We start from the raw sequence: 20,358 nt of genomic DNA, 5'->3' as shown, positions 1-20,358 counted from the left end.
CGTTGCGGTGGCTGAGGTGATGTGGCTGTTCGGTGAGTTGCCCTCATCCTCTGAGGAAAAAAAATTGGTGAGAAGAAAACGACGACAATGTTAATTACACAAAACAAATTTTAATTGCAAGACATAAAGGAACTGACTCATCAGCCCCTGAGAATGTGTTGTTGAAATTAAAAAATAAAACCAGCTGACAAGAGTTTGAAGGACTAACTCTTCACCATTCCTCTTCCTCGTTTTTTTGGTTTGTTTGTTTTTTTAAACCAGTGTTGCATGATTTCCATGATCCGGCCAGTGAGTCCAGCACTGACTGCGTTTACTCTCAACAAAGATATTATTACTCATAAGAGGAGAGATGTACAGTATAGAGTCTTACCTGCTTTGTGGCATTTAGTGAAAATGCAATAAATAAAGAGTTTGGAGTGTCATCGTATCTGTCCGTCCTGAACAATTCGCACAGCGACTTGAGACATTCTGGAACATCAACTCTGCAGTTGTAAATGGACACCATGATACCTTAGGCTTGGCTGTGCTAAAGGAGCGTGTGTACGTGCTACTGCTATACACAAATATTGGGAGTATCTCCATTACTGCTAACTGCCTTTAAAAAGTGACACTATAACCACTACAAGTGTTATTTCAAGGGTTTCACTCCCAACGGCTCTATCTGGGTTCTTGCCACAGAGGGGTTCTAGCTGTGCTAATGAGTCGGGGGGGGGGGGGGGTGTTCTCGAGAAGCAAACGTTGAGGACATGGTCTCAACCCCTTGAAGCTTTTGCAGCATGTTCAGTGCTAGGGAGCGTGAGCTGGACCAGCTGGACCTTCTACAGAGTAAATCCAGGTGACAGAATGCTGCAGTACTGGAAGTCCATTTGCATTAAGGCAGATAGATGTGTAAACTCTTTCAGGATGTATGTTCACACATACACACACACACACACACACACACACATACACAGTGCAGGCAAGAGGTGGTGCGTAGGATACTTGCTCCCTTTAGGTGGGTCAGAACTCAAATGTTAGCATGCTCTGTGGCCCTCATCCTCGTCATGGTTCTGGACCATCAAGATGGGGGAAAAAAGCCCAGAGACGCAGTGGATCCCAACGCCTCATCCAACATGGAGCACCTGATGCCACTGCAGCTCTCTCAGGGGCTGTAGGGAGGGGGCTTCTCGTCAGGGTGGTTGTGAGGAGGTGAGTACCGAGGAGGGACCATGGTGGGCCACAGGTGGCTGGCTCCAGACTGGGACTCGTCTGACAGACCCGAAGAGTCCGGGAAAACAAAGGAACCCTGTGAATAAGTCAAAAATATGATTTTCCCTCTGGGTAACTTCCAGGATCACAAAAAACTACAAGAAGTAAAAGAGTTGTGGGGCTTTGGTTTCTTTTTTTTTAAGCTTAATTCATTCAGGGTGGGGTCACAGTACAAACACAGTCTGGATCCTTGCTCGAGATGGGGTGATGAGTGGCCAGAACCAGGACCAGTCACAAGTTCACTTTTCTTACTCTTAGATCAAAACTCTCCTGAAGTGGTTGATTAGTTACATGTCTTTTGGTAAATTAAGTCCCCGTTATTGTTTGTTTATTTTAAGGATTCCCATCACAAATTACACAACCACCCATTAAAAAAAATGGAACTACAATTTAGCTTTGAGAACATTTTTGTACTCAGAGAAAATGAATCTCGTTGGAGAGCCAAAAACTGTCCTGCCAAGTACTGACAGACAGAAAACTGCACTGCTGGTTTTGGACTTTTCATGCAATAGCGCATTAGTAGCAGTGGAGCATATAGATTTTTATCAAAATATTTCATGGCATCCGGACAAAACTGATGATATGAAAATAGCAAAGCAGAATATAGCACATTCTCGAGAGACGTGCCAACAAACATCGATCTAAAATAGGAACTTTGACCATCATCAGATATGAAACTACACCAGGCTGGCAGAAAATTTGAATCAGGACTTGAGAAAAATCAAAACTCCAGTGAGAATGTAAACACCAACTGCAGGATTCCTCATGTAGCACAGGAGGGAAATGGAAAATACATTTTTTGTGTAACAGTGAAGTGCAAATATTGTTAAGAGAGACACAGAAATAACCCTTATAATGGGGCAATATATGGAAAATTCTCATTCTAAAGAGGATTTTTACAATGTTGACATATTTGGGTGTTATCTTATCTCTAGATCTTCTTGATTTAATCATACGTGTAGATCTTTTTTTGTTTTTTTCAAAGTAGAATTTTTAAATGAAAATACACTTCAGACTGTGTGCTTCTCTTACCTGCACGTCGTAGGCGGTGTATGGTGGCAGGCAGGGGGCAGTGTTGTAATATGAGTTGAGGGAGGTGGTAGGGAGAGGAGGGTCTGAGGGGACCGGGGCTGTGATGGCTTCTGGCTCAGATGGAGTGTCTGAGGCTGTGGAGGGCATCTGATGAACACACGGAGAGCATCAGTTCAGTTCACGTTCTATCCAACAGTCAAGACATTAAATGTAACACGGAGCAGGCTACCATGTCTTTGAAGCCCCCCAGCACTGCAGCCGTGATGATGCCAAGGAAAAGAGCCACAATGTTGAGGATGGTAGCCGACCACAGCAGGTGGTAAAGGTACACCACGTCTTTGCAGCTCGTCACGTCGGTGTACTCGTGGTAGCCTCCAATCACCTCCACACGGCTAGCCCAGTGGGCAGCAGAGAGAGGAGGACAGATTACGGCCAAGCCACAAGGTCAACTGCTTTGTTTTTGTAGTTTTTCCTCATGTTCAGGACACAGTTAGGGATGTAAAAACGGGTTTATAGAGAATAAAAAGGTCTGATGGTTTCAGTTTCAGAACAGAAACCATCGAGGGAAGCTGCTAGAGAGCTGGCAAACACAGATGAGGACCTGAAGGGTGTTTGGTCGCACACAAACAGGACATGCAGGAGAAATGACATCTAAAGCACACATTTAGGGTGGTATTGTGTTAAAATTACTTGAGTTCAATCATCACTCAATGTCCAATATGGGTCTAGAAGAGAGGAACCTACTTCCAAATCATGGATGATTTCCTAAACTTTTTCAAAACATCTTTATTCTGAAGTCCCATAAGAGGATGTTCTCTGAAACAAAGGTTAAAAAGAAAACAAACATTCTTGTTCCAATACAAGTTGCAATGCAAAAGAATCTCCCACAAAAAAATGGCACATCAAAAATCCAAGCCAACGGTGCAAAAGCAGACAGCCAGTTTGTGAGGCGTCGCTGGTGGATCAACATGGCGTACTCACTTCCCACAGTTGTACAGGTCGCAGCAGTAGCAGGTGTTGCTCTTCACACGCAGCTTACAGGACGTGCGGGACGACGTCAGGCAGGAAACCTGACGGTCAAACAGTATACATCCATTCACTTTAGCTCACTCACATTGACAAAAGTAAGTGGATGAAGACTGAATTTTCAGTATTTGTGTGAACTATCCCTTTAGCGTGACTAGACACACAGCAGACGCAGGTAGCTGATTCATGTCTGGAATCTGAATCAAGTTTGTGCTTAAGAGCATTTCCTGAATGAGGTTCAATGCTTTCGATTCGGCTCCGATGTTGTGTTTTTAACGCACGCCAAAGATGAAGGTAAGGTGTGTCACGTACGTCCTGGTCAGATGTCTCACTGGAATGATAGTTACAGCGTCCAGCATACAGCGGCCTGAGGTCCTGCAGAGCAAAACACAAGAATTCTTACACTTCAACATAATTACCACTGAGTTGCAATACATCAAACAAGAATCACATCATCATACAATCACATATATTAAACAAGAATCACATCATCATACTAGAATCATACAATCACATATATTAAACAAGAATCACATCATCATACTAGAATCATATAATCACATATATTAAACAAGTCTGGATCAGTGCTGAAGAGAAATTAGAAAGTCGGAAGTCTCCAAAGTAGGTTAAAAACTACAGCTACACTTTTTGTTTCCATGCAGGACCGATTTTATGATCGATGTTTATCATCCAATGCAATTCATAGAAAACAGCGCGATAAATATAACAATACTGAAAAAGGGCGCTTCTGAATATTGTAATATTTGCTGTATTTTCTCTATAATCACCCAGATCTATCTGAACGTAACTTTTTTCTGCATTGGTTTTATTTATTGTTGTGTTTGTAACTTGTTTGTTGTAAATGTGCACTCGTGGTCAGGTCTCTAATCTCTGACATTTATCAGGTTAAATAAATAAAAGACATTGTGTAAGTGGGGCAAAATCACATATGATCATATTCCATTGTACAATCACAAGGTTTGCTGCGTGCAACTTGTTGCCACACAGAGGACCAACGTATTATGAACGTCACCTCTCTGATATGAAGTTATGTCTACCCTTGAGTCTGTGTCTGTGTGGTGCAGTCAGTTCCGGCCTGAGCCTTTAGGGGGCCCTGAGCAGAATGTGATTTTTCAAGTTGACCCACGTCCCTCTTGACTAAAATGATATCCTAGCCTACCTCATTCTGGTGAAAGCCTCCTCGTCTGGACACCTGACCAGAGGCTATAACAGTTGACTCTGGGATTCCTCCAGAGCCGTAGTGGCTGGTCGCTTTATTTCTCCTTGATGCATCGTGTTTATTCATAAACGCTGTAAACTTTAAGACATCCAGGTCTCCCTGCAGCCCCGGGCTCTACAAAGATCGTTTTAAAGAAAAATTTTCCGTTTTATTGCCACCACTGGCAGATGAAGAGCAGCTCTGATCTCTCTTCTCACCCAGCTTGAACTTATTTTAGCAAAATTGATTTGAGAATGCATTAGTGGTTACTTATTGTTATGTAATTTGCATCATGGAGAATCTTGGCTCTCTGACACCTAATATATTTGCTGGGAAGGGTGCGGCAGCTGCCTCTGCCATGGGAGAGCTGCAGGAGTGAATACGTTCCCCTGTATGTCTGATACAGACGCAGCTGATTAAACTTTAATCAGCATGGCACTGATTAATAAGCTTGTTATTAGGAGGAGCGTCAGATCTATAATGTACTGTTTCAGTTCAACAGCCTGAAGCTTTAGTGATACTTACAATGTGCCGAGCAGCAAAAACTCCATCTACGATAGCGCAGCAGAAGGCGGCGACCACCCCGAAACTGATGAAGACAATAGATGCCACTAACTGGAGGAGAGCAGAGGGAGCGTCAGCTTCATCAGAGACACAGCGGTTGACACCTTGCTCCTCCATCTTTATAGGAGCAGTAGCCAGAACCCCCACCCCACACACACACACACATTTGCAGTTGTATTCTTTGTACATGATCGGATTTATACAAAAACATTATTTGTGTGTGTTTTTGTGTGTGTGTGTGTGTGTGTGTGTGTGTGTGTGTGTGTGTGTGTGCTCGTACGTGAGTAAATTTTGGATTTTATGCCTCATCAACCTAATATGTAGAGTACTTGCCAAAAACCAAACCCCGTAAAAAACAAAAACAGACAAACAATTTGTTTTGGGTGTCTGGTTTGAGTATTTGACATTAAGACGGTTAGGAAATGCCTGCAGACAGGATCTTCCTTTGAGGAACGTTTCTGTTCGGGGGATTCTTCTGTTGTTCTCCCGTTAAGGTGGTGGATTGAAGAGAGACTATGCCCTGAATCTCAGCTGTGAGGGAATAATTCAATCTGACAAGATGACAAAGCGCCTCCACACAGGAGACAGGGAACTGTTGTCACAGCTCTTACAGACCCCCCCCCGCAATCACAAATAAACTACCTTTTTGTGTGAAATTGGTGCAGATTCATCTTAACCCCACTGCATTGCAAACCCAAAAACAACTCAAAACAATATCAACTTATGTTCTGGATATTTGTCCAGGGATGACATCAGCAGCGGAGAGCTGCAGCCTGTCCCGACACACGCACTCAGACCCCTGGCATCCTCACTCTGCTGCGTTATGGGAAAAGGAGTCATGGGGCAAACTCATACTTCAATTTGGCCCTGACAGTTCCTGCCTGGCACCTCCCACCTGCTCCTCTCATCTGCAGTTTCCTTTCCCCACATTCCGCTTTGGACATCTGGCCTCCTCCACTTACACCATAGTTCTATTTCTGGCCGCCTCTCCCTTGAAGCCCAGGCTACTCGCTCTGATACACAACATAAACCTCTGCAGCCCCGGTGAGAGTTGCATCCCCGGCCCGGTTCTGCTGTGTCACAATAACAGCAAGTCTGTCGTGTAAGGCAAGCGGGATACAAACGTAGATTTAATGGCATTGTTCAGTGAAGAAGTGGAGACAAGTGTAAGTGATCTGGATGCACAGAGGTCATTTAAATCCTCTTACCATCTGCCTCTTGTTTTCTATCAAATGCGAGCCGATGATTCCCAGAAAGGAGCCGAAGCCGAGCTGAGGAGAAAGACGACAGCTGTTAGATACTGAATGTGAAGCTTTATGTTCTTGCAGGGAGAGATAAAGTCAAAGTTTCTGTCCTGCACTTGGGAAGCATTTCACCATGTTTCTAACAATATTTGCTATGACAGACACGATGGGTTCCCTCAGTCTTTTGTTGCACGTCACTGTTTGTTTGTTTTTCTTTCCTTATATCATACCGCGTTGGACTCTTTCGTTATTGGAATTGTAGTTAAATCTGAACATTTAAATGAGACACACTGGCGACGTTTCTCTTTGTGTGACGCTGAAGGCTAAAAGCTGAATAGAGGGAAGAAAACAAATTTATGGGCAAGATAGTTTTCACTCAGCCTCTAATGACTGTGATGCTGAATAATGAATGTGGAGAGAAGCCCCCCCCCCCCCACCTCCTCAGAGCCCTTCAGTAATTAGGCTCATCAGGAGCGGGAAGAGCTCGCTGGAAACACTCTCTCACTTCACATATTGTGAGGCAAAGGCCTGCTGCCACGTACAGGTGTGAACGTGCACTCACGATGAGTCCAGGGTAGTAGCCGCCCACGGTGATGTTCTGTGTCCTGGTGGTGGCCGCCAGGCCGAAGACGAGGATGAGCACGGACACGATGAGCAGCATCACTGTCACAATGATGGATTTCCTCTTCCTCCTCTTGAAGGAACCTACAAGACATCACACAGTCGCTGTCACGCTTTGACGCAGATGGATGGAGAGGGCAGATTCAGACCTGCCGGATGCCTTACCTGTACCCACCTGGACAGCCCACCATGCTTGTTGTTACAGGGGTTACGAGCTATCGTCAAAACCTCCCTCAGCCTGATTTTGAAATGTGGAATTTAAACTAGCATAAAAGTACAAAAACAACCATTTGTGCAGTACTTTTTTCAACATAACAATGATTTACTAACTTAAATTACTTTTTTAAAAAATGAATTCCTTCAATGGGCGGCACGGTGGTGCAGTGGTCAGCACTGTCGCCTCACAGGAAGAAGGTTCCAGGTTCAAGCCCCGGCTTGAGCACGGGGTCTTTCTGTGTGTTCTCTCTGTGCCTACGTGGGTTCTCTCCGGGCACTCCAGCTTCCTCCCACAGTCCAGCCCCCCCCCCCCCCACACACACACACACACACACACACACACAACCCTTAATTGGGAGGCTGCAACACTTGTGCACTTCTTTAAGGTCAAATCAGTGGTGAAAACCGTCATATCCAGCACATGCTGGCAACCAGTGAGTCAGCAACCAATGTTTCGTTCTAAACTGGAAGTTAATTCCCTCTGCTCCAGGATGTGTGACAGCCTGATCTATTCTGTTCTGTTTACATCTTCCGTTTCAATGCAAACCGAGCCGTCCTCGAACACCAGACGAGTCACCTCTATTTTATCAATTTATAGAAACGTGGAGATGGCAGGACGCCCCTGAACACTGATAGATACGCTCCTATTATCAGCACTTCGCTTCAGTAAGCAGGTTTTTATGAAAACTCTGGGCAGACAAACCAGAAGCTTTCATTCATCGAAGACGCTGAGTCTGAAAATCATGATGCGGGAAAAAAAAAAAAAACTTTTCACAATAAAACAAAAAGGTCAGGACGAGGGCTCGGGTTTGTAACTGATAAACTCAGGTCAGCGCAGCTGAATCAAAGCATCTGAGATCATGTGACGTTTCCTCTGTTATCGCTGCTACCCAGAAATCTAAGAGCTGAGGAATGCTAGTGATGAGTGGAGTCAGTTACATCTTCAGCAGTCATGCCCTACCTGGCTCGCTGAATTAAGAGCCGCGCCAGGAGAGATGAGGCTGTTCAGTAGTCTTCATTTCGACACCTTTCCAGATGCATTAGGGACAAATGTTAAGCTTCTCTCATCTGCCGTATAAAAGAGTTGATGTAGCCGCCGTCACATCACTGACCGCTTAGTGGACTCTTGTTTTGGAGCCTTAAAGCCAAAAGTCACCAAAAACCAAGTATTTCCTGCTATTCATCTACCGGCAAATACCCATCTTGAGTTGATGAAGATGTTCAAGGTTCAAGGTTCAAGGTTTCTTTATTTGTACACGAGGGTAAATTTGTTTTACACAACTCAACTCAAAGCCTGATACAACTATCACAAGCCGTCACAATTATTACAGATTGAAAGTAATAATGGTACACTTCAGAAATTTAACAACAGCACATATACATTTGTTGTGTATGTACGCTAAACTTGAGCAGTCCGTTGACCAAATGGAGGCAAGTGAGAGTGAGGCGTCGCAGCAGTTTTTCTCTCTTCCCGCATCGGTTCTTTATGACTCCTGCATGCAGAGAGACCTGGCCACGTATATTCATCTAGAAGCTAATGGCGACTGATGGCTAGCAACAGCCAGACTGTCCAATAATGTCCATCTACAAACCCTCGGGCGTGTCGTCTGATGTAATTCACGTCCTCTTTGTCCACCCGTATATTCCAGTAATCCACAAACACTTTGATCTGAGCTAAAAACAAAGTGCAGCTCTCTCGTGAACGGGGGCAGCGAGTTGGTTCAGCTGCCTGGGAACAAAACTGGGTCCTGCTAACAGTCTTGTAATAAAGTGCATTTTTCCTTGCTCTTCTTCTTTTAGATTTATAAATATAATCAATCAAAGCTCAAGGCAAAGTGTCTTTGTTCACATATATATATATAATGTGTTTATTCTGTTTCTCTCCATTTTATTTAAAACTTGTATTTACTCATTTTTAATTCAGTTAAATCTACATTTCAAAAGAATGGTTCCATGTTAAATAATTGTATGATTTTTTTTTTTACCACAATCCTCATCATTTCATGCTCAAATACCACGAGACAAAGGTTTTCTTTTGTCGTTTATACCTCAGTTGGCTTGTCAGCTTTCCTCCTCTACCTTGTCTACAGCGTCTATTAACACTGCCAAGACGAGATAATGTCATCAGGTCCAAATTAATTCCAAAAAAAATCAACATTAAATCAATGTTCTATCTTTTTACCATCCTCAACTTTTTGCGCAACCCTGCTAACAGACACAAAGACAAACCAACATCGGTGGTCATGGCAGCTCCATGGAGGAAGTAGAAAAATAGATTTTGAAGCACATACTCTCACTACTTTTCGACTCAATCTTTTGGCTTCCCCCCCCCCCCCTTCCATTAATAATTTACAATGGAACATAATTTACACTTCGAACTGTTTCCTGTTGTGCCTCCATGTTGTGCGGTCTGTGCTGCCACTGCGGGGCCTCCGTGTTTACGCTGATTCTATTTCCATCAGAATGATACCAGGATGAGGCTGAATGTCCACTGAGACTGGGCGTGTTTTAACACAGGCTGTTTTCATTTCCTGGTATCAAATTCTCAATTGCTGTTAACTGAAACAATGTATGAAGCTGTTGTGTCAGTGGCATGATGAAGAAGTGCTTTTGTAGTGACTGTTTGGTCTTTCCATTCCTTGTTTTTAGTCTTTTAATTTGCTTTTTTCACAAATGATCCTTTAGCACCAGCCAGTGAGATACCTGCAGGAAATGATATATTCGTGCGTGGCTTCATTTGTTAATTCCTTTGAAAACTTGATGACTTCTACGTGACACCTGAGAACTTTGCCAGGCTCAGAATGAGAATAGAGTTTTACTTCAAACACATACATCACTAGTGATATTGGGGTTTTTTTTTATTAGTAGTAGTAGCAGTAGTTGGAAAAGTACTCCACATTACACAGCAACTGATTCTCTCAATCAAAAACCTGAAATTTGAAAAGCAGAACGCTTGAGAAGCTGATGCCAGAGAATCTTTGTGTGTTTTGTGAAACTACTTGAAAAATGATTGTTGTTCAGAATCATTGTTCATTAACTTCCTGTCCATTCACCTGCCAACTAATCCACTTAAATGGGGATGTGCGATGATATCGGCGCGCCCCTGGCACCGGTGGCTACTGGCCATCTACCAAATCCCATGACCATCTATGAAAGTATCACCAGGATCTGCTGAGACTGAAGTGAACCCCTACTCTACATGTGTTTGTACATCATTTGTCCTATGGACATGGATCTGTTAGTTGTCAGCTAAATCAGTTGTAAAATATCGGCAGAACCTACAAATTAAAAAACACCCCCTCAAGCAAACAACCAGAGATAAAAACAACAACAACAACAACACAAAACTATGGACACACAACATCACCGTGTAGCCGTTCTTGGCTAAAGAAGAGCAATCTTCCACAGAAATGATGTGAAAGGGCTGCCATAACTGTCTTTCTAGAGGAGCATCCTGCAAAAAAATCAGTCACCAGCAGCAGAGCCAACCTCCAGCGTGCTGCGGTTACTCAACGTCGCCGCACCTGCAGTGACGCGCTGCGGCCTGGACCAGACAACACTGAGTGTCTGGTGATGCAACGTGTGTTTTTGTCTTTCTCTCGTTCTTAAAACACGCGCGCGCAAGCACACACACACACACACACACACACACACACACACACACACACACACACACACACACGCATACATATCTGTATAAATAAAACAACATTCTCTCTTCTATTTTAACCAACACACCGTGCAAATTTTTCTGTTACTGTGCGACTTGGGCTTGAATGAACGTCCCGTAATGCAATAAAAGCGAGTACCTGCTGCAGACGCGCCGTGACCTTGCACACACCTACCCATGCTGGTCTCAGAGAGAGTCAGCCCGCTGGATTGAAGGCTTTGGCCGGGGGGCATGCTGCCTGGCAGGCTGGCAGGCTGGCTTACTGGCAGGCAGGTAGGAGAATGTATTCCAGGCGGTCCTCTTGCAGGTTAAAAAAAACAAAAAAGCACACAAATCACGTCTCGGTGTTGTTGCCAATCCTTTTCGCAGTCATGAATGAACGCAGGCTTTCCTCTGACCGCCCACCCTCCGTCCCCGCTGCTCCCGAGGCCGGGGCGTTCTCATTCATATGCCCGTAGCTGCCGGTGCGTCTGTCGGTCTGTGTCCTCACGGTGTGTCGGTGTCGGGCTGTGGGGTTCCTGCTGCTGCTGCTGCCGCCGCTGGCTGGCTGTGCGCATGTCCCTCAGTCCTCACTCGTATCAGCGTTAAACTAACAGCGTTACACCGCTCGGGTCGTTACTGTCTTTCATAACGGATGTTTGTCAGTTTAATGAATAAACATATCTCAGGAAAACTCTGTCTTTAAACCAATAGATAAATAAATAACTACTACGTTCACTGAGTAACATTCAATCGTCTCGGCGCAGGTGTTGTGACTTCGCCAGATTTGTTGTTGTGGTTTGATGGTTCAGAGAGACGCAGCAGGCGGGTCAGACCAGGCGTTGAGCGCCCCCAGCTGGCAGAAACACGCTACTGCATACAATATGTACAGCATTGCCATTGAGCTCAGCAGGAGTTTAGGGAGAGGTTTAAGTGCCAAAAACACAGGCAACGTTACGTAAGTCAGTGCTTTACTAAATGATTCTCAATCTAATTAAATATTGAAGTAAAGAATATCAAAATTATTGTATTTATTTATAAAGAACGCTATGAATCTATATGTTTATACATATATTTACTTCAATAATTCACATATTTATCATTAATCTCTACTTTTATTTATTCATCTGTTGATATATTCATACAAGGGATAGTATGTTGATGAACATTTGCATCTAATATGAAAATGCCAGCTTGTAGCCAAAAGTTAATTTTTATCTGTCGTCCCAGGGCATGTCGATGTAACCTTTCCGTTATTCTCTTATTTATTTTTGCTGCCGCAGCAAAATACACCTGTCAACCTTTGACAGAGTGCGCCTTCAAAAAGGGAACTGGACTTGAATCTACTGCCTTCGTGTGACCAAAAAAAAAACGGCAGCACCCTCCACAGAGCTTCCTGAAACTTTGTGTAAAAAGCTTCAGTGTTGACTGAGGAATGCAAATGCCAGTTTCCCTTTGTCAGTTGACATTAATAATAACGGTTTGTTCATGATCCTTACAGAGGTATTAAAGCGACATGAATTAGGGCTGTACATGCACATAGGGACAAATTTATGATGTAATATTATGATATATTAAATCATAAATTTAATATATCATAATATTACATCATACATTTGTCCCTATGTGCATTTAGGATGTAATATTATGATATATTAAATGGAAGGTGGAAGTCTAAGGGTCGGCAGGCTGCCCTGAAAAGACACTGGTTTGAACCCTGGTGCTTTACTGTGCTGAACTGACTGAGGCTCCTGCTCCAGAGCCCAAAAACTCCAAACATAAAAGGGGGTGATGATATATTCACCACTGACCAATCTGCCAGTTATTTTATCGAGTAATTGTTTATATATCGCTCAAACAAAATATCAACAGACAAAAAAAAAAACTTCTTTGCTCTTCATTTTCTTTCATAAACAGTCTGCAATTGTCCTTCAATAAAGTAACGTCAACTGGTGTCTGATGACTGTTTTTTTTTGTTTGTTTGTTTGTTTGTTTTTTCTGGGAACTCCACCAAAGCTGGTTCAGGCATTTCTGTAATCTTAATCATGAATTTATCCTTACGGGTAAAATATCCTTTCATTGGTGTATTTAGTTAAATGACTGAGGTCAGGAAGTACGCCAGAGTAGATGAAACAATTGAGAGGAAGGGAAAGAGAATCCAGTTGCTCATTTGTGTCCTGGGAGTTTGTACACTGAAGCTGCCTGAATGAAGCTGCTGATGTTCTGCAGTTTGGGGATTAAACGTTGCCTTTGAAACCCAGAACGATGTGAAAGCACGGATATGATCAATTTGCAAGAGAATGGATGTCCGCAGGTTGGTGTTTGCCCATCTACGAATGTCTTTATTCGTTGAGAAGAATTGTCTTTTACTGCAAAAGAAACAGGAGCACATGCATGTTTTTTTGCCGCGCAAATCTCAAAGGGATTTTTTTCCATGACGCAATTTGTCTTTTCATGTAAAGAAGAGAGAGAGAGAAAAAAAAAACGCCCTCCGAAATCGCCCTCTCCCACTCTTGCAGGGGATAACAGAGCGAAACGTGACCGGAGTGCAGATGCGTTATCCAGGACACTTGAACTTCACCAGAGGAGAATTTTCTGGAAAGCAGTTGTAGCAAGAGTGATGTGCTGTCAGAAAAAAAGGCTTACAGCATCCATGACTGTTATTCAATATGTTAATTAATTCCGAAATTTGAACGTTGTTAAAATCTGGAGGAACCAACGTCAGTGCGTATTTGCGCACGATCATTACGCAGCCCGCTTGGCGATGATTGATGGCGTCTTGTGTTGGGATACGCTATAAATATTGTATTCAGGCTTTGCTTCGGTCTTAGCCCAGCTTACCAAACAATGGGTGATGGTGTGCGTGTGCAGAATGCAGTGCTGTGGTCCAGGCCGCTGCCAAAATGTCTCCAGGACCAAAAAAAAAAGCACTTTGTATCCCACCCCCAGTGTGTTCCAGCGTTCATTCACTATGATGCGCGCTTAGTTGAAGGAGGCTTCACACCCGGATCCCTCTACAGGCCTAAAACTTTCTAATGACATCCCCAAACACTTTTTGACAAACATTATTTTTTTTTCTCTAGGGGTCAAGAAGGTTTTTGACATATTTATCTGCGTTTTTATTGAAAAGAAAACGTCAGGTATGTCAGAATTTTCATTATTCCAAGTTTTTTAAAGGTGTAGTTCTAAAATTTTCTTATTGTAGGTTCCAGGATTTTTATTTAGTATTTTGAAATGTTAAAGTTTGAATATCTATCTCTGTAATTCAACAGCTTGATAGATGAATTTGGTTTAATAAGTACCTCTTCTCTCTGTAAAGAATATGGAGCCCAGTTCCACAGAAGGAGGAGCTGAGGAGACGCCCCTTAAAACTCCAGTGAGTGCTGAAATTAAATAAAACAAAGCACATATAACTTCCTTTACATATAACTATTTCTATGCAGCTAAATCCGATGCACTGTCATTAATTACTGTCATTAATTATTCACCCATTCAGAAGTTTCTTTAGTTCAATAAAAATATATGTTAAACTTTTACAAGCGCATTAAAACTTTTCCAAATGAAGAGACTCTTTGCTGACGTGTCCTCGGGTTCCTCTGGGATCTGTGTGTCCTGGAAGTCGGTGAGTAACATCTGGCTGTCAGAGTGACCCTCCAGCTCTGCTGTCTGCAGCTGCTGCTCCAAGCAGGAGGGTCCACTCAGAGGAGGTCATCTCTCCCAACGAGTGCCACGAAGGTCACCAGCGGGTTTATAATTTGCAGAAACAGGGGACAGGACCATCAGTGTGATGTCCATTAATATGCAGTGCAGTGTGCGGCAGTCTAGATTGTCGGTCATACGCGGATCAGAAGGCATGCCATTTTTTTACCGCAGTGGTTTGAAAAGAAAATAGGTTGACTGCAGAGGGTAGCGCTTGAGAACATGTGTGGTGAGGGTTTTTTCTCTTCTTCTTTCCACCAGCCTCACAAAGTGATACTCAAACATGGCCAAGAGCTGGAAGAAGAGCAGGAGGAGTTGGCCGAGCACCAACCTCTGGAGCAGGAAGACTTGAACTTTGAGCGATGGAAGCGCCGGCCGTTACCCAAGAGGACGCTGCACCAGAAAATAGATGACTTGAAGACATACCTGTGGAATGCAGAGACCAACGAATTCATGGGTCGCTCTGGAAAGAGCTGGAGTGAGTTGACCAAGTCAGAGAGGTTCTATGTTTTGGGGGGTTTGAGGAGGGTTTCTTGGATTTGAATTGCTACCACACTAATTACATCTAATTAAAGTCTGTTTCCCAAAGCTGAATGCATAACAGTAATTAGGAGCAGAGATGGTGTTTTAATGTCTTTAAAAGATAGATAACTAGAAATCCAGTCCAGTGACTCTGGTCATTGTACTGCAAGTGTTTGCGTGTGTGTGTGTGTGTGTGTGTGTGTGTGTGTGTGTGTGTGTGTGTGTGTGTGTGTGTGTGTGTGTGTGTGTGTCCAGGCTCAATGTTTACATAGGTGCATGGACGATTCAGAATGTCCCGACAAAAACAGACTGCCTGGGGATGTATCCCCAGCGGGAGCGCACTGTTCCAGCCTTGCATTGGCCAGCAGTCACATTCCTCTCCATCTTACCATTCTCTCCACAGGCTCTTTCCCAAAGCCTCGGCGACCCCATCATTGACCTTAACGTGCGCATGGCCCCTTGGTTGCAGCAAAAGCTGTAGAGATACTCATGTCTTCTTTTTCCATTGAGTCTCCCGCCAATTGGAGCTGTCGGTGCAGGAAAACTCTTTTGGCCAAAACACAAACTGGAAGAGTTTGTTGAGTCAATGATGATGGAGCAGCCTCTTGGTATTCATGGTAGTTGCTATGTGACGCTGTTCAGCTCCCTCCCCCTTGTCCACCCAACACAATGATCCAACTGCAGGCTGAATGTAGAGAGAATATCCAAGGAAAGTGTGTGTTCGTTGCCTAAACTGAAATGTAGCATCCCAGGCAGAGCTACAGAGCTCAGCTACGTAACCAATGTGTGCACCCTTGTGGAGGAATGGGGCCCATGTGTGTGTCCTGTGAGACGAGTGTGTAAAAGGGGGACACAATACCAGAGTGGGGTGATTGGTGCTCCTTGGAGCTGGCTGGGCCTCTATGGCTGCAAAAGACCTTCACTACGATGGCAACCGGAGGTTCACTCTGTTCCTGAGTGAAAAGACAGCTGGGAGAATTCTCACTGGGCTTAAACAGAAAGGCCTTTGTGGCTCCGGGGACGCAAGGCTGGCTGCAGCTAGTCCCCTGTGAAATTGCCCGCACAGCAAAAGCCATTTGATTTAGAGCACGTTTGCCTTGATTAGTCGCTAATGGACTGTTAATTGAAAATTGCACAACAATGCTAGTTCTCAGGGTTACTTTTTATACCAAGAGTTGCAGTGATTTGCAAGCGCAGGCATGAGGGGAGGACAGTGCTTTTGTATGAGTAAACAAATTAGTGACCGTTCTGATCAAGGACAGTAGCTGGAGTCCAGACAGACCACACATTCTCAAAAAACTGGAACTTATGGTTCATTATTTGTCTCCGCTCAGATGTGACGAGCGTGGTCTGAAAGCTACTGTTGTGCAAATATTGTAACTCCTGTATTTTATTCAGAAGAATTATTTTCATTCTCTCCTTTTAGGCCTCATCCTCCTCTTCTACGCTGCACTTTATTTGTTTCTCGCAGCCATGTTTGGCGGCTGTATTTTTTGCCTCATGTGGTCTATTAGTCCCTACCACCCGACCTTCAATGACAGAGTGATGCCACCAGGTAAATATAACCTCAACCTCACACCCCATCTCCCCACCTTCCTGTCCTTCTGTCTGTTGCTTCTGCTCCAGTCTCTGCACAGTTGACTGTCTCTGGGTCTCCACTGGCAGGTATGACGATGGCTCCACACCTAGAGGGCCACGAGATTGCCTTTAACGCCTCTGATCGCAAATCCTGGAAGAAGTATGCTAGGTCTATGGACGAGTATCTACGACGTGAGTGATGATGTATTTCAGAGGGTTCGGTGAGGTTGTTGAGTTAGTTTAAATGCACACAGTAAGCTAATCCTCATCTTCAACACCTTTGTCCCCTCTGGTTCCTGCACGGCATGCTGGGAAGTGAAGCCTCTTTGAGGGCAGCCATTCAGTGTGTTTTTTTTCCTCACTCTGCTTTTGTCAAGCTTCCTTAATCAGAGGCCTGGCAGGGTAAAACTGCTGTGAGGGTTTATTTGTGCCTCTCTCTCTCTCTCTCTCTCTCTCTCTCTCTCTCTCTCTCTCTCTCTCTCTCTCTCTCTCTCTCTCCCCACTCTTTTTTATGTTCAGCGTACAACGATGGTGCACAGGAGAGGAAAAATATCCGCTGTGCACAGGACAGGTACTTCATGCAGGACGACTTGGAGGAGAGCGCAGAGCGGAAAGCGTGTCAGTTTAAGAGGTCCTGGTTGGGCGACTGTTCAGGGCTGCAGGACCCCCACTATGGCTATTCTCAGGGAAGGCCATGCATCCTCCTTCGCATGAATCGGGTGAGATAACAGGGAGGCGACACTAAACCATGAGATATTCCACTTGGGAATAGTACATTTGTGCACATCATCTAACACATGAATACATGATTAAATAAGTCGAACCCACAAACAGCAGCAACTTCTGAGGCCGACTTTCCTCAGAGTGACATCTGGTGGCTGTTTTAGGGAGAGGATGAAGAGCAGGAGGGAAGTTATTTTTTGTTCAAATAATCAAGTCCCTCTTTATATGACATCATAGCGCAACTTTCCAACTTCAGAGCTGACATCAATTAATGACTTTCAGCCACTGATTAATCATTTAAAATGATTTTTTTTTTCTTGTGGTGAAGAAAGTTTGATCAACTTCTATTTTTTAATTTTTTAATTTTTTTTGCTCACTGATGTTTCTCTGTGCTCATGTAGATTCTGGGGTACCTACCTGGCCAAGGGAAAGCAATAAATGTGACTTGTGAAGTTAAGGTACAACAAAGTCAACGTCCACTTTTATTTACATCTTAAATTTGAACACGTCACTCAAATGTAATTCTATCTCTTTCAGAAAGGCCCGCCGGATGCCCTGGGAGAAATCCAGTTTTTTCCCAAGAGTATTTTTGACCTGAAGTACTATCCATACTATGGAAGGCAAAGACATGTAAGAGCCACTTTCTATTCTGTGAGTTCTGTGAGGCGACGCCTCTTGTCCTCATCTTCCATGTGTCCTCCGTCTCAGGTCAACTACTCCTCGCCGGTGGTGGCCGTGCGGTTTGCAGGAGTGCACTATGACACTCACATCCAGGTACAATGCAAACTGAACGGAAAGGGCATCATTAATGATTCACCCACTGACCGCTACCTGGGCAGCGTGACCTTCTCCTTGGATGTCGGGGCGTAGAGAAGAGACACCACCACCATGTTACAATATACCAGAAAAATGGTTGTTTTACATGAAATGTGTACGGTAATTTCCCTCTCATCATCTTTTACTTCACTAGCCTGCTGTGAAACAAATTCCTCAAGAAGTAGACGTTTTCTCTCGTGTTTCTGTTGTATCGTTGAACCTTGAACGTGCTTCGGGCACCCACAACAAGCAGTGCTGAGCACACGACGCAGAGTGACCATCAATTCCTGATATGTTGTAATAATTAGCAGATTAATCCAACTAAATTACACTCTGCCCAGTAGTTAGTGGTTCTGGCTATGCAAATCCAATTAAAACATTAATAGGTGTTTAGAAATATTCTTTCGTCAGGTTAGAATATGTTTTTGTTTGGAGAATATTTTTGTGTGACAAAGTGTACTAATTTGTTTTTGCATTATATTTTTCCAACATGTATATTTTAAGAATTCAAAGAAGTGTAATGCAAAACTCTGAAAGCAGGACTTGTACTGTACTTACACAGTAAAAAAACAAAAAAAAAAACAACCCACAAAACGTAATAAATGGCTTCAAACTTTTACTATATTTTGTTGAATAGAACAGAATCCTACATTTATGATAAAGTGTCACAAGCCACTTCTCGCTTCTTTTATAAAAACATTTGCTTTTGAAAATGAAATTCTACACACGACTGATCAATAAAGAGACATGTGAAATAGCTTCTGTACCATTTTTAAAACAAAACATAACTATTTTGTGATTAATCCTGCCTGAAGAGTGCTACTAAACTTGGTACCAATGTTGTATTTATTCCTATTATAGTTCTTATAATAAATGTCCTGGTATTTACTGTATGTTTGCATGTTACTGGTTGTCTTAACAACTTTCCACACACTTTAAAGCGCAAAAATGACGAGTAATATGTTAATCTTTTATCAGTTTTATCTAATATTGTTGTACAGATAGCTGTGTACATTAGCACATTAAAATATACACTGAGATGATGCAGTAGAATGCATGAGCCCCACAATGTACCACCGGGGGTGGGGGAGGAGGGGGGAGAGAGAGTGTGTGTGTGTGTGTGTAGATGGTTAAGAGATAAAGTTGTTTTGGGGGAATTGCACTTGTTTTAAACTTTCAAGAGTCATAAACTAGTACTTGATGCAGGACAGTTAGTTTCCATGTGTTCTTGAAGTGATGTAAACAGCAATGCCAGGCTAGCCTGGTCAAATTGGCCGTCTGGGATCAAACAACAGAATAATGGTCCGATATTATGGGCATCCAGAAACCTCGTCATGGGAGGAGGCGTAAGTGGGGTGCACTCTTCCAAGCCTAAGGGCTCCACTTACCTGTACGTTTTTGTAACAAGATCATTGAAGGTTGTGACAAGTTTGCATGGACCAAGTAGTACAAGTTCCTGCTCCAGGAGGTCTCTCAGGACAACATTCAGCCAGGATCACACACACACACACACACACACGTTAAAAAGTGAGAAGGATACCAGTCACATGCTGACCCAGCTCGTAATTCGAAGCCCCTAAAATGGCCATTAATCTACATGAGACCACGATGATCCAGAGGAGGATTTGTTGCAGGTCTTGTTCATTGGGCTGCAATTTTGTTATATAGTAAACTACATGACCTAAAGAGATTTTTCTCAGCTGATTGCAAGTTTTCAGGGATTTGCGACTACAAAAAAAATTTCCAATCCGCCTTTACACATTTTCCTAAATACATTTTATCAAATTATTTTAGAACTCTGTGATTTTCTTGTTTTTCAGGGATGTATAAACCGGTCATAAACTGACTTTACAAGGAAAAAATAACCAGTTTGCAGTTTTTCCACACACTTTTGGAGTGTTGTGTTCAGGTCACATTCATTAATCAGCCACTTTGGTGTGGTGTGACTTTAGGGTCGGCTTGCAGATCTGCACACACGCATTCCAATAATACCTGGTGTGTGTGTGTGTGTGTGTGTGTGTGGGGGGGGGTACCATTACAGGTTATAAACAGCACGTCATTGATCAAAGTCAAACGGACGGTTCGAGCCACGGCAGCAGCTTCATTTATAACCGCTAACCTTTGAATTCACGAGACGCCACAATAATAATAATAATAATAATAATAATAATAATAATAATAATATTAAAAAGCAGCATTCA

The 20,358-nt window shown here is 43.3% G+C and overlaps 2 protein-coding genes across 7 annotated transcripts; one reads left to right on the top strand and one right to left on the bottom strand.

The window, feature by feature from the left end:
- Window positions 1-92: 92 nt before the first annotated feature.
- On the bottom strand, window positions 93-11,603 carry tmem255a (transmembrane protein 255A). 6 transcript variants are annotated; one of them, XR_015118931.1, is made up of 11 exons: window positions 11,016-11,603; window positions 6,896-7,038; window positions 6,298-6,360; window positions 5,051-5,140; window positions 3,619-3,681; window positions 3,262-3,350; window positions 3,025-3,096; window positions 2,510-2,678; window positions 2,281-2,427; window positions 982-1,285; window positions 93-854 (listed from the first exon to the last, which is right to left on the bottom strand). XR_015118931.1 is itself a non-coding variant. In XM_086221977.1 (11 exons), the coding sequence occupies exons 2-11, from the start codon at window positions 11,071-11,073 to the stop codon at window positions 1,142-1,144; spliced, it is 1,038 nt and encodes a 345-aa protein (XP_086078103.1). In that variant the 5' UTR covers window positions 11,074-11,140; window positions 11,246-11,603; the 3' UTR covers window positions 94-1,141. The 6 variants fall into 6 exon arrangements, 5 of the variants coding, with proteins under 5 accessions (XP_086078103.1, XP_086078102.1, XP_086078105.1 ...); XM_086221977.1 differs by having other exon boundaries at window positions 94-1,285; window positions 11,016-11,140; window positions 11,246-11,603; XM_086221976.1 differs by having other exon boundaries at window positions 94-1,285.
- Window positions 11,604-13,776: 2,173 nt separating this feature from the next.
- Window positions 13,777-18,751, top strand: atp1b4 (ATPase Na+/K+ transporting subunit beta 4). Its single transcript, XM_086221974.1, has 9 exons — window positions 13,777-13,959; window positions 14,139-14,195; window positions 14,780-14,996; window positions 16,467-16,595; window positions 16,706-16,810; window positions 17,138-17,337; window positions 17,743-17,799; window positions 17,879-17,971; window positions 18,050-18,751. The coding sequence occupies exons 2-9, from the start codon at window positions 14,142-14,144 to the stop codon at window positions 18,209-18,211; spliced, it is 1,017 nt and encodes a 338-aa protein (XP_086078100.1). The 5' UTR covers window positions 13,777-13,959; window positions 14,139-14,141; the 3' UTR covers window positions 18,212-18,751.
- Window positions 18,752-20,358: the final 1,607 nt, after the last annotated feature.

This window comes from Aulostomus chinensis, chromosome 13 (genome assembly GCF_037954235.1).
Source record: "Aulostomus chinensis isolate RoL2024-O1b breed Wild chromosome 13, RoL_Achi_v1.0, whole genome shotgun sequence".
NCBI classification, from domain to species: domain Eukaryota; kingdom Metazoa; phylum Chordata; class Actinopteri; order Syngnathiformes; family Aulostomidae; genus Aulostomus; species Aulostomus chinensis.
This window is presented reverse-complemented; position numbering and strand designations above follow the sequence as displayed.